The sequence below is a fragment of the Heterodontus francisci genome, chromosome 17, assembly GCF_036365525.1.
Source record: "Heterodontus francisci isolate sHetFra1 chromosome 17, sHetFra1.hap1, whole genome shotgun sequence".
In the NCBI taxonomy this organism is placed as follows: Eukaryota; Metazoa; Chordata; class Chondrichthyes; order Heterodontiformes; family Heterodontidae; genus Heterodontus; species Heterodontus francisci.
The window spans coordinates 84,232,540-84,246,583 of NC_090387.1; the positions used below are offsets into that span (position 1 = coordinate 84,232,540).

Genomic DNA, 14,044 nt, shown 5'->3' on the forward strand with positions numbered 1-14,044 from the left:
CAAAGTGTCCATCTATTACAGAATGAACCAAGCTCCAACAATCGGCTTTGAAGCAGACGTGGGCAGCCGCACAACGCACCACTTCATGTACCCAGAGAGTGCAAAAAATCTCCCAGCAAACGTCAGCTTCGTCTTGGTTCCCTTTAAGACTTTGGATCTCCTGTGGATCACCAGCGCCTTGTCAATGGGTGAGATCAGATTGTAAGTATAGCACTAAATTTTCAAACTTCTTTTTCAGTGTATGTGTACGTGTCACTGAGCCTATTTGGTTTCTTAGTACCAAAGCTCTACCAACCAACCATTACCACTACCAGTGACAGACTTGGAACAGTGTTTCACCATAGCAGTATGCATCTCAGGGTGCCCTCTGTAAGCATCTTAATGAGTACTTTATGTTGTCTTTTGCAACATAAATGAGATGCATGGAATCCAGTTAGTTGAAGATCAGCTAAATATTATATACAGTACAGAGCTAACTATTTACAGAACTTTACTCTAGGTGTTACAGTTTCAGAGTGACTCTGGCTTTGAGTCACATGACTACATCCCGTCACTTAGCTCATTAGCATACTAAAACCTTAAAGGGATACCACTCTTACAGGCAATCGCACAACATTCCCTTTCTTTCCAAAGATAAGTCTTGTATGCTACAAGTAAAAACACATAACATTAGAAAACATCAAAATTAGTTATACGGGATATAGATTATAACATTTACAAGTATAGAAGCTTAAGAGTCCATATATCATTTCAATGGTTTGACAACTCTTCCAGATCTTGTTATGGTATAACCTTCTGGGGACGTGGATTTTACTCTTGGCTGTTTTGGGTTTGCAGGCATGTTGTCAATGTGTTAGTTGTTGTCCTGTTGTTCCATCACACCCTCAACGTCGGAGTGTGTTCTTTCGAGTCCACTGTGCTCTATTGGAATATTGCACACTTCTCTTAGTTGGTTTTGGTTCCTTCTCAACACCTCTCCGCTAGATGTTGTAACGTCGTAGGACCAAGGCTCACTGCATACTTTGGATACCTCTGCGGGTAACCATGTTCTCATTGAGGGGTATATGACCCTGACCTTTATTCCTACGTATAGTTGAGGTAATTCTGCCCCCGTGTGTTGGTCATGTACCATCTTCATTCTCCCTTGTTTTTTGAGCAGTGCCTTCTGTATCTCGGAGAATTTGGACAGATGATGGCTTGGCAGAGTCGTCAGCACTTGTCTGCCAAACATGATCTCTGTTGGTGACGGTAAGCCCATATCCATAGGTGTAGCTCTGAGATGGAACATGGCAACACGAAAATCTTGTTTCATTGTCTTACACTTCAGGATAAGTGATTTGACTGAACCATTTGCTCGGCAAGACCATTAGACCTAGGGTAATGTGGTGAGGATGTCACATGATTTACGTCCCATTTGCACACATCTCCCTGAAAGGTTTGCCTATATAGTGTGGCCCATTGTCAGAAATGATTTCTTCAGGTGCACCAAATAGACTAAATATGGCACTCAATGTGTCTACAACGACTGAGCTTGAAGTGTCTTTACCTGTCTGACAATTGGAAATTTGGAAAAATGATCAGTGACTAAGATAAAGTCATCTCCATTCACGGAAAACAGATCAGTGGCAATTTTGGACCAAGGAACTGACGGAATCTCGTGAGGATATAGAGGTTCTTTGTGTTGTTGTGGCTGGTGGCTCTGGCACGCCTCACACATCCTCACTAACCTTTCAATGTCACTGTTTATCCCTGGCGAGTAAAGAGTGTTTCGTGCCAGTCATCTTGTTCGCTCTATGCCCATATGGCCTTGGTGAAGTTGTGAAAAGATGTCCTCTTAGAGAGCTTTGGGCAGAATCACTTGTTTTTCCTTGAAGATGACGCCTCTCGAGATACCAGGTTCATCTCCATAAGGCCAAAAGCATGTGAGGCTTTCTGGCACCTCTTTTATCATGTCAGGCCAGTCTTCTATGATGACTCTCCACAGTGGCTTCAGTGGTGGGTCATTGGCTGTTTCTGATTGTAGTTGGTCACATTTGTGCTGACCAAAATGCAATAAATCGATTTTGATCACATCTTCCACCTCGATGTCCATGCTGTCCACTTGTAGATCCCGTGGAACTTCTTCATTCTTGCTGGGGTTTGGCAATCTGCTTAGCATCTCCGAGGTGACCATTTTGGTCCCTGGTTTGTAGCAGATGTCGAAGTCGTACCCCTGTACTTTTGCTAAGATTCACTGTGGTCGAGGTGGTGCACTTGTCAATGGTTTGCGCCAGATCATCTCCAGTGGTTTGTGGTCAGTTTCCACAGTGAACTGCTTACCGAACAGGTAGGTGTGGAACCTTGTGATCCCAAACACCAGAGCAGGTGTTTCACACTCTATGTTTGAGTAATTGGACTGTGCTGAGGATAAACATTTGGACCCGAATGCAATGGTTTGCCATCCTGAAGGATGCACGCTCCTAGCCCTTTCTGTGAGGTGTCGACTTCCAGGATTGTCTTCTTCCTTGGATCGTAGTACTGCAGGGTGCAGGTTTCTGCTGATAATGCTTGGTTGAGAGACTCAAATATATGTTGAAGGTTCTCCTGCCATACATATGGTACGTCTTTCTTTAATAGCTATCTGAGCGATGATGCTTTGTCAGAAAATTTGGAATGTATGGTGCCAAGAAGTTGAAAAATCCAAGCCATATCTGGAGATTTTCCTTGTGGGGCAGACATATGCCTTACATCTTCGATTTTGCCTGGGTCAGGACGGATTCCGCAAGTGGAATAGATGGAGCCAAAGAAATTGATCTGACTTACATTCACCTGGCACTTCTTGCTGCTAAAAACAAGCCCTTTGTGACGAGCTACTGTCATCAGTGAATGAAGATTTCGATCATGTTCTTCCTTGGTTTTGCCCATTACCGCAATATCATCAGCAATGCATATACAGTCAGACATGTTTTCTATAATTCTGTCCATGTGCTGCTGAAACAGATCTGAAGGGTAGTCTCTGGAAGCAATATCTTCCACATGCTGTCCTGAAGGTGGTGACTTCTTGAGATTCCTTAACCAGGTTTACCAACCAATATCCATGTTTATCGTCCAATTTGGAGAAGAATTTGGCTGCTGTGAACTTGGGATTCAATTCCTCTCATGTCAGAATCTTGTGGGGCACCTCTTTGGGAGAGGTTTAGCCACCTCAGGTGTAGACATACCCTGATTGCTCCATCCTTCTTCAGTACGCATGTAATTGAGCTGCATCAGTCTGTGTGATGATGCACATTGTGTTCCATGTCATCTAACTTGTACTTAAGCTTTTCTTGTATGTGCACACTACACTTTCTGGGAGGGTCAATTGATGGAATTGCATCCTCTCTGAGGTGCAGTACGGCATCGCCTTTGAAATCTCCTGTGGCATCAAACCTGTCTGGGTACATTTGTTGTAGTTCATGGACTGACCCCATGGTCTCTTCTGCTGTAATGGGTGCCTTAGTGACCTTGTGGCTGGTCACGATCTTGAGGTCCTTACACGCTGGTAGTCCTGCCACTGCTGGTCCACTTGTGCGTACCAGGTAAAATATTTGCAGTTTCCATGCCAACTTGTCATAGCTGCATTGCATGGTTAGTGTGCCACTGCATGGATGGGTGGATCATAGGATCATAGGAAATAGGAGTAGGCTATTCGGCTCATTGAGCTTGCTCCGCCATTCAAACAGATCATGGCTGATCATCCACCTCTACACCAGAGAGAAGCAGGCAGAGAGAGCTCACGGCTCCTCTAGGATTGCAGGCTTCCCCATGGTGCAGGGTGCCATTAAAAATACGCACATTGTTTTGTGGGCACCTCATGTCAACTCAGCCATAATTCGCGATGGAACAGGATTCCACTTCCTCAATGTCCATCTGGTGTGTAACTATAATCAGTGAATCTTGCAGCTTGATGCCTAGTATCCTGATGCCATTATTATCCGTCAGTCCTCTGTGCCAGTTAAGTCACCACAACAAGCCAAAGGGTGGCTATACTGGGTGACACGGGCTATCCGCTGACCACATGGCTGATGGCTTTGGTGCACAACTCTGCATACGTGTTGCAGCATGATACAAGGAGAGTCATGCTGCCACACAAAATGTAGTAGAGCAGACCATTGGGCTGCTGAAACAACACTTCCATTGCCAGGACAGCTCTTTCGGAGCCTTACAGTACTCGACAGAGCAGGTCTCAAAATTCGACATGGTCTGTTGCATGTTGTACAACCATGAGAAGATAGACCTTGCCACCAGCTATACAGTGAGCAGTTCATATGCATGAGGAGGGGAAGGAGGAACAGGAGAAAGAAGAGGAAGAGAGGAGGCAACCAAGCCAACCCCTTTCTGGCCAGATGTCAGTGAAGAACTCATGCGACAGTGATACCAGTAACCGCAGCACCAATTTCCCATTCACCAACAGTCCAACGCCTTACCTTCTCTCTGTTATTGACCATCAGTGTCTGCTTCACCACAAAGCAAAATTAAAAGTCACCACAAAATAAACATTCCAAGCCAAATTTGTAAATCAAATCATTCCATATTACATACAAAAGTCAACTAATCACCCTCGTGCATTCCCTTAGTGCCTGTCTTCCAAGTGTCTTTGCCTGTCCTAGTGCTACATTGCAGTGGGTGACCCATTGTATTCAGATAACTTTGCAGTTGTTGGTTGTAACATTGATCTCCAATGACTCTAGTACATATCCTTCAGGATTCGGACTGGTCGGATATTTGCATTAGCCCCGGTGTCAATATTAACCCTGAATGTATGCTTGCCAGCTTTCTTTGGGCACATGATGTTGATGGCAGCATAAGCTTCCAGTTGTTTGACTTCATCAACATGATGTGTCAGGTTCACAATGTGGAACGCCTGCTTAACTTCTGACTGAGCATGTCTCATCTCTGAGTCATGTCTCAGGTCTGTTTGGCTGTGGACTTTGGGTATTGGCTTGCGTTTATGCAGGTCTCTGGCACTTTCCTTGCTGTTGTTGCCCTGTTGCTGCGCCTGTCGTCTGTTTGTCTGTGTCCTGCTGTGACTTCTGGCTACATCTTTGGAGCCAGATTTCTTGCATAGGCAGACCCAGTGTCCTTTTGCACTGCACGCCTTGCACAGGTCTGGAAATGCAGGACAGCTTAGCGGTGAGTGGGACCGACAAGACTTACCTCACAGCTTGCTTGCTCTTTTTGACTTGGTTATTGTGCCGATACTGTTGTCTGCACCTAGTGCTTGCAGATACTGTTGTCCAACTACAATAGCTTCGTATTTCCTGCCATCTTCTAGCAGAGCATCAATGCTGTGAACCTTTCTTTTTCCCCAAGAGGCCTTTCTGAAACACTTCATTGGATGTTGATACAATTACCAGCTCCAATATTTGGTCCAACAGCTCAGTTTCTGAGAAATCGCATTTGTTGCCCTTACTACGCCATCTACTGGCAAACTGGTCTATTGATTCCTGTAGCTGTTGCCTGTAGGACATCAATTCCAGGCAGTGAATTCTAAAATTCACTCTTAATCTGAGTTGATCTTCCAGTACTTCCCGTACCTTTGCGGGATCTTTCTGGTCCTTGTCAGATAAGCCTGAGATATTGCTTCTGTGTAATCCCTCATTTCCAACTGTTATTGGTATTTTTACAGCCTGTTTCTCTGGTTCTACAATTACTTGGTCTTTAATGCAGAACTGCATTCTTTGTTTGAAAAGTTGGAACTTGGATAGGATATCCATGGCCTTCCAGTTCATGCTGGGAAGGTTGGTATCCATTTTCCTGCTGATCTTTTTCTTAAAACTTGCTTTAAGACTTGTTCTATGACTGCACTGTTTCCCCTTTAAGAAACTCTGTTGTCTGTACTTGCTGCTTTGATGGAGAGGAGCAGTTTTATAGTGTTCTTTGTTTATCTTGCTTGCAGCACTTAAGCCTGTCTGTTTACACAGCTGTTCAATTGGCAGTTCAATTGCTTTTTTTCTGCTAGAGTTTGTTTATGTTCTTCAGTTTGAGTGGCTTCATGGTATTTTTAAAGCTGTGGCTTTGTGAATGGAAGCTCTTATTTAAGCTTGAGTTGTTGAATAATCTTTTTGAACTTTGTCTGCGTGGATGAAGCTCTGCGGTGATCAGGTTTTTTCTGCACTTTTTGCTATTGGGCGCCTTCTGTAATGGCGCTGACCTCGATTAGCTTGGGAGAGGAGTCGGATCTTCTCTGTTTTATTTTCTGGAACCTTTGCAAAAAAAATCATCTTAAGGACTTCAAAGCTTGTTTTTTTAAACCAGTATCCCTCGACCATCGGCACAATGACTTACCCGATTTACTTGCAACCTGTCATTCTGTGCTCTGTCTTCTACAGCTTGAGGTAAGTTCTTTTTTTCACTGTTTGAGCCAGTCATTTTTTTTTAACGTTCTCTCTAGTGGCTGTAGGAAGGGATTGTTTTTAAAGCTGTGTCTTCAACTTAGACTTTGTTTTCTCTCCACAGCTGCCACCATGTAATGAGTTCTTGGTGTTGTCTGATTCAACATAAATGAGATGCTTGGAGTCCAGTTGGTTGAGGATCTCAAACTGTTTTATTGCAGCTAAATATTATATGCAGTACAGAGTTAACTATTTACAAAACCTTCCTCTAGGTGTTACAGTAACAGAGTGACTCTGACTTCGAGTCACATGACTACATCTTGGTACTTAGCTCGTTAGCATACTAAGATCTTAAAAGGACATCACTCTTAAAGGCAATCATACAGCAAGCACAACTCCAGTTTGGAGGATGAAGTTCTATAAGTAGTGCTCATAATTAGATACTAACTCTAGGGGTCAAGATTGTGGATGCTAATGGCGACAGTAAACTCTAGGGATCAGTGTGTGATGTTAAAGGAGGAAATAACTCTAGGGGTCAGTATATGTGCATTGTTTCTGTGGGTATTGAACAAATCACAGATGAGACTGTCACTGACCTTGAGCTGGATGCTCCCTATGTAGCTAATGATCTGTCAAACCTATTACATTTAACAGTGTTGATCGATGTATTCAGATTTTGTGTGCAGTAAGTGGGAGGGGAAAGTGATGTTGCCACCCTGAGCTATTCACTGCAGCTGTTGGTATGCCTTGGGGTAATGTCTTCTATTACTCAGCGTGCACATTGTTACCTCTTAAAACAACACACTCTCTTGTAACCCTCACTCCTCATAGGGCTACAGTAAAAGTTTTCAACAATCAAAATAGAACTGAGCATTCAGCTGATTTGGATTTTACCTATTAGTAAATATTCCTTCACTGAAAAGCTGTTTTAAAGCCAAGTGTTTAAACATTGTTGTCTTTGCCTGACTTAAGAGTTTTACGGGGAAGATCAAGTTAACCTGACCTGAAACAGCCAGGAACTTCATTCAAATATTGACCCAGAATTTCCTGGAGACTGTCATTAATGTATTGGGGCAACTGTGTCATAGGACACAAAGGAAGAGGAAATTATGGATGAGATGATTTGCGCCACATCATTTCTGAGCGGATTGTGTTGCTTCCATTAACCCTCACCTAAAACCATGAGAAGGTAATTATCATAGCTCTGCCCCCATTGAAAGCAATGGCAATCGCAAATTAATGCTATTTTTCTCTGCCATTTAGACTTAAATAATACACCCTTGATGATCTGGCGGCAGCCTGATTTGTTGTTGTAAAACTATTCTTTACATATATTTCCAATGCCCATATAAATTATTTATAATCAGCTTCAGCAACAGGATCCTGGCCAGTAGCAATGCACCTCTGGCTCAGAAGCAGTTCTCAGCATGTGCTCAGAGGAGCAATTAAAAACACTAATGATTGCTTTATCTAAAGGTATCAGCACACTCTCTGATTTTTAGTGCATAGGTGGGAATAGTGGGCACAGCCCTCAGCCTGCTGATCCATGCAGAATTACATCAACAAGGAACACTGCTGCAAGATGATCAAATCTATAATGTTGCATGATTGCACACACTTGCTTTTTTTATTGTCATGCCTGTTATAATTGGTAGATTTGGCAATTGACTAGTATTTCGAGTTCCAGGCATTGCCTTTCCACGACTGAACAATGTACATTTCTGACTTCTTCCTCCTTTGTTTATAGTATTTCCAGCTTCTGCTGGAGTAGAAACTGGGGCAGGGACTGGCTGAACTGTTTACCTCCTATGGCAGGAAATCTGCTTCCTGCTGGAACATCCATGGATTTGACTATTTTCTCCCTTCACTTAGCTGGGGTTTCTTCTATCTTGGTCTCCATTAATTTGATTTCAACCATTATTAATATGAAACCATTTACCAATATCAGACTCCTCTTTGTCTGCTTGTATCTGCCAATCTTCTTTGAACTTGCTGCAGAAATTACTGTATTATCAACTGACGGAACTTAAACACAACAGGCTGGAATTTGGTCTGCCCTGTTTTTTGGGTACGGGGATCATGATTTGTGACCTGCTCCCACCCATTAAAATTGAGGTGGGCAGAATGCAATTTTCATCTATCTACCTCATTTGACTGGTAGCAGCACTGGGCTAAGCGGTTCCCCCTCTGCTCCATTGATCTCCATGCTGCCTGCGACCTCTGTGCACAGCAAGGGTGCCCTGCAGCATTGTTTGGTGATCATGTGCTGCAAGCAGCTTACTCCTTTTAAAGGCTCTCTGCCTATTAAAGTGGGGGCTGAAATCATGATGGCTATTGGAAAATCATTTTGAAAGCTTGGAATGATGTCTCAGCAGGCAAGGGAGAGGGCCCTCTGCTTTAGTGATACCACACTGGATGCTCTGATCACCAAGGTGCACTCCAGGAAGGAGGCGCTATTTCTCTGGGTGCTCAAGACACAGCCTGAAGAGGGAATGGGAGCACATCACCCAGGAGGTGAGTGCCCGGAATCTGGCACCACGGATGTGGCAACATGCAAAAAAAATACAAGATCTCACACAGACGATCAAGGTGAATGAATGCATCCTCACAATATATCTTCAACCCACCACACCAACAACTTCTCACTCTGCTCAATGCATCACACCCCGTCACTCATCCAGCAGCACTCACCGGTACTCAGATCTCACACCTAACATGCACATACTCCACCTCACCCACAGACATCTACCAATGCTGCCAGCGTCACACCCACCGCTCCCTGCCTCTACACCACCTCCAGTTATTCAGCTATGGTAGGGCACATCATCCAGGCACAGTGCCACACAATCACTGACACTGTTCTCTTTCTTGCAGGTGAAGGTTGCCCAAAACATCAGGGAGAGGCAGAAGAACAGGGAGGGATTGGGTTGGGGGTGGGGGGGGAGGTGGGGCGCCTTCTGCTAGTATGATTATAGATACAAAAGAGCTGCTGCCTGGACAGCCTCAGCAGGGGCAGGAGGAAGAGGAAGAGCTACTCCATGAAAGCAATAAGGATCACTGTCACTTGATCTGACAATCACAGCCATCAGCTCAGATACTGGCACTGGGTGAACCTTAGTTGGTAGTATAGTCACAGTCAGCACATGGTGAGTCACTGGGCACAGGTGGGCTGCAGCCAGGCCTGGGAAAAGGGTACCTTGTGTGCCACCTCCCTGGAGGGTCAGGACACAGACGAGTTCTTCTCCATGGGGCTCAGGTGATGTCTTCGATGAGGCAGTGCACAGGAGAAAGCTGATGACAATGCACACAGAGATTCTTGGTGCACTGGTAGGCCTGCCAGAGAGCCTCTTCTCACTATTAAGGAGCATGGAAGAGTCTGGCTCCAACGTAGCAGAGGGCATTACACCAAGCCAGGATCCTGTCCGTTCCAGCGTGGAAGCAATGGCTAACTCAGCAACAACACCGCTGGACCAGCCCATGATGGAGCTTCTGCTGGCCTCTGTCTCAGCGTCCACTGCAGGACAGACCGAGCTCATGAGATGGTTGTTGCCATGCAGGCTCAGACTGCTGCAATTCTGAGTGTGGGTCTCAATGTTCCAAGAGGCATGCAAGCTCACAAAGCAGTCCAGAAATCTGTGCTCAAGCAGAATTCTAGGATTGCTGAAATGCCATCCCAGGGGAATGTCAGTGGAGTAGTAGAACATAATTTTCTGTCTCCCTCAGGATGACAGCATTCGTGCTCTTACCATTGGCACTCTGCCAGTGGCCTTGCTGTTGCCTCTCAACCAGCCAGCCCAGACTGTTGCCACCAGACTGAGGTGATGCAGTCTAAAGCCAGGCGCTCAAGGCCCAGAGCTGTTTGATGTCATCCAGCAAGGCCATCTGCAGTCTCCCCTAGTGAAAGTCAGCAGCCTGCCACCAGCCATACTGTAGTCACTTGGGTAGCACTGCGTAGGAGCACTAAGCCAGGCAGAGGAACCAGCAAGACAGGCACTAAAGGGATGCATAAAGTTTATTAGTTGATTGTTGTTTGTATAATTGGATGTGTTGTTGCATGAAGATGCTTTGTGAAGGTTCTTGGTGGTGGCCTTTATTGCTGGATTTTGGGCAAGGGGACATTATGATGGGGAGTGTGAAATGGATGTGAGAGTTGTGATTGAGGGGAAGTTGTTTGAAATGGAAGCAGATCCCTACAATCCACTGCCTGACTTTCCTTCCAGTCACACAGGGTGCAGGATACTTCCTCCCTTCATCCTCCTGTTCCTCCTCCTCCCTCCCTCCTCACAGAGCTTGCCTTCTCTGCCCGTTCCGTTCCATTTCCTGATCATGTTGTGGACCAGGAGGCAATGAAAGAACTGCCTCCATAACTGGGTCAGGTAGTTGTCTCTCCTCCCTGGCTGAATTCCTAAACAGGAAGAAAACACCTCCTGGGACCCAGCACAGAGCTCCCACCAGCTCTGCCTAATGAGAAATCACTGAAAACCACCTTGCCTTTAACTGGTGGAGTGGCCCTTTATTTAGCACAGGCTCAGGTCTCATCTTGCAGCTACACGCCTGATCTTTTGTGAGTGATATAGAAATTTGTGGGCTGGACTGCCGACAACGAAGTTTTCAATCCTGGCGTTGCAACAGCTGGTTCGGCTGGGAACAGCTGGCAACGCAGCACACACTCGGTAAGTGCCACATGGCCTCAGCGTGACACAAACATTCTTTGACCCAGCTGGAGGTGCTGATTCTTTATCAACATCTCTTCTGATTTGCTTGGTTTACATTTTAATTCTACTTGACTTCAGTGTGATTTCTCATGTAGCAGCCTGTTACTCAAGTAAAAAGAACCATTTTACCTTTTGGCTATATAGGAATAGGTTAAGCAAGAATTGCAATTGGCCTGCTGGGTTTTACTGTGTGAGCTCAGCACCTATTTACAGTAGCTACACCTGTAGTTATTCCAGCCTATTGTACTTCAGCAGCAGTAATTATTGCTATCTATGCAGGTGGGAGTCTTTAACAATTCGCCACAGAGGCCGAATTAAATGAGAAACTCCACTTCTTTGAGTCTCTTGAGTAAATCTTCTTATTTACAGTAATAAGTCTAACAAGAATTATCTTGTCTAATTCTTCCTAGGTATTGTTCTTGATAATATCTATTATGTAGTAGCCCACTTTCACCATGTATTATCAAAAGGGGCATTATAGCAGTATTACAACCAGGTGAGAAAGGTGTCTAGGGGGTCCCTCTCAGCCTTCACCTGGTCTTACCGTGACAGGGTTTAATTTAAAACACACCGTGTTTTTAGCTCCACCTTGGTGAATCCTTGTTCACTGCTTTCCAATTTGGGGATGTGGTAGGAATATGGGATTAATGTAGGATTGGTATAAATGGGTGGTTGATGGTCAGCACAGACTTGGAGGGCCGAAGGGCCTGTTTCAGTGCTGTATCTCTAAATAAATGAATAAGGCAAAGAAACGAGCACAAACAGGTTTTCTTAGGTTTAAGGAAGAAAAGTTGAAATTTATTAAACTTGAACTTGAACTCTAATTTGGTTGACGTCTACGGATACACGACGCCCCCATGCTACCATGCATACGCAATACAAATATGCAAATAGAGACAGAAAAGAGCAGAAGAAAAATAAAGTGGAAAAGTTTGAGGCTATATCTGAATCGCTTTTGTTACGGTTCTTCAAGCTCACTGTAGAATCCTTGATCGTAGGTAGTTCTTGCTATTCGTTGGGGCCCAGTATTCTTCTTAAACCTTGTTCGCTGTAGGAGACTTTTCTCTCTTGGGGTTCATGTGTCTTCAGTGGATTCAGAGGCTTGTGAGAAAGAGATGGGAGCAGACAGGAGAGATCTTCTCAATCCAGGAGCAAACAATGTTTACTCAGTTCAAACTCTCTGTGGCTAGTCAAAAAACCCTGGAACAGCCAGTTATTCATGTGACCAGCTAGTCCAACCAGTCCTAGCCCCTGTGGATTGCATCACCCCAGCAGGCCTTGGAATGCCCTTCCCCACCCCCTCACTCTCTGTTGATCAACATCCATTGTGGGTTGAATGTGTCAGGGAATGGTCCTTTGTCTACACTAGCACCGTCTGTTAGTCTGCAAAAATGATCTGTTCCACAAGTCATTTCCTCGCTCCAGCAACAGTTCAATATCAATGTTCATATGACAAAAGCAATGTGCCTCATTCCTGGTAGGTGGGGGCCTGCATGACAGCAGGTACAGTTCAACAATTTACAGATACACATTCCATAACTCTTGAACCAAGACCCACATACGAATAATATTTATAAGAATAAATCTGACCATTCCCCAACACTTCCTTGGCTTTGTCGATATACCAAGACCTTATTCGAACACCCTAGAAGCACATGCTCACTGAAACATGTTTTTTTCAATTGGCTTATTAATTCATTATGTTCTTTTATTCTTCACTATGTTCTTAATCACAAGAGACTAGGAACAGTGGAGGAGAAAAGGATTTGGGTGTTCAGATGCACATCACTAAAAAGTAATCCAATGCACATCTTCCCACCTTTGCTCCATATCCCTTAATGCCCTTACCAAACAAAAATCTATCAATTTCAGTCTTGAAAAGTCCAATTGACCCAGTATCCAGAGACTTTTGAGGAGGAGAGTTCCACATTTTTACTACTATCTGTGTGGAGAAAGTGCTTCCTTATTCACCCCTGAATGACCTTGTTCTTACTTTAAGATTATGTCCTCATGTTCTGGACTTCCCCCGCCAAAGAAAATAGTTTAACTCTCCTGTCAAATCCTTTTTATCATTCAAACATCTCAGTCAGATCACCCTTCTATCTACTGTACTGAATAGATGTTTATGCAATCTGTCCTCATAATTTAAACCTTGGTGAATCTCTTAGGCCAGTATATCCTTCCTAAGCTGTGGTGCCCAGAACTGAATGCAATACTCCAGATGTGGTCTGACCAAGACTCCATACTACTGTAGCATAACTTCCTCCTCTTTGTAGTTCAACCCCCTAGGCTTTAAGGCTATCATTTGATTAGTCTTTTAGATTGCCTTTTGTACCTATCCGTAAGTTTTAATGCTATCTAAGGCAGAAATCAGAGAGTAGGAATAAACGGATCATTCTCACGTTGGCAGGCTATGACTAGTGGGTTACCGTAGGGATCAGTGCTTAGGCCCCAGCTGTTCACAATATATATCAATGATTTGGATGTGGGGACGAAATGTAATATTACCAAGTTCGCGGATAGCACAAAACTAGGTGGGAATGTGTGCTGTGAGGAAGATGCAAAGTGGCTTCAAGGTAAAGGCCTGCTTGGGTCTGCAAAAAAAAACCCAACCCAAGCCCAACAGAACCACATCCAACCCGAGCCCGACCCGGCCCGAGTCCTTCCATTTTTTCCCATGCCCGACCCGACTTGACCTGACCATCCGTTAACTTAACTTCCGATTTTCACTTTGTTGCTGATCTGTACAAGTTTAAAATAACTGTAACAAAACCTTTCTCATCCAAAAATTAAATTACCATTGGAGCCACTTACCTGTGATAGAGTGTGTCCGAACCGACCCGACCCGAGCCCAAATGTCGGACCCGGAAGTGCAACCCGACCTGACCCACACCCAACACATGTGTCAGGTCCCGTCGGGTTCAGGTGGGGCCACAGGCTTTACTTCAGGGGGATTTGGACAGACAGAGTGGGCAA

General features: G+C 44.6%; 1 protein-coding gene and 2 pseudogenes across 19 annotated transcripts in view; all 3 read left to right on the plus strand.

The window, feature by feature from the left end:
- The window catches only part of st3gal2 (ST3 beta-galactoside alpha-2,3-sialyltransferase 2), a 448,231-nt gene that overhangs the window by 405,514 nt on the left and 28,673 nt on the right, over window positions 1-14,044 (plus strand). For all 19 annotated transcript variants that reach the window (XM_068049795.1, XM_068049788.1, XM_068049799.1 and 16 more), the window contains one exon: window positions 22-201. In XM_068049795.1, the coding sequence (XP_067905896.1) occupies window positions 22-201 (180 nt within the window). The remainder of the gene's footprint in view (window positions 1-21; window positions 202-14,044) is intronic.
- On the plus strand, window positions 6,298-8,340 carry LOC137379134 (cytochrome c oxidase subunit 1-like; annotated as a pseudogene).
- Window positions 10,414-12,734, plus strand: LOC137379135 (cytochrome c oxidase subunit 1-like; annotated as a pseudogene).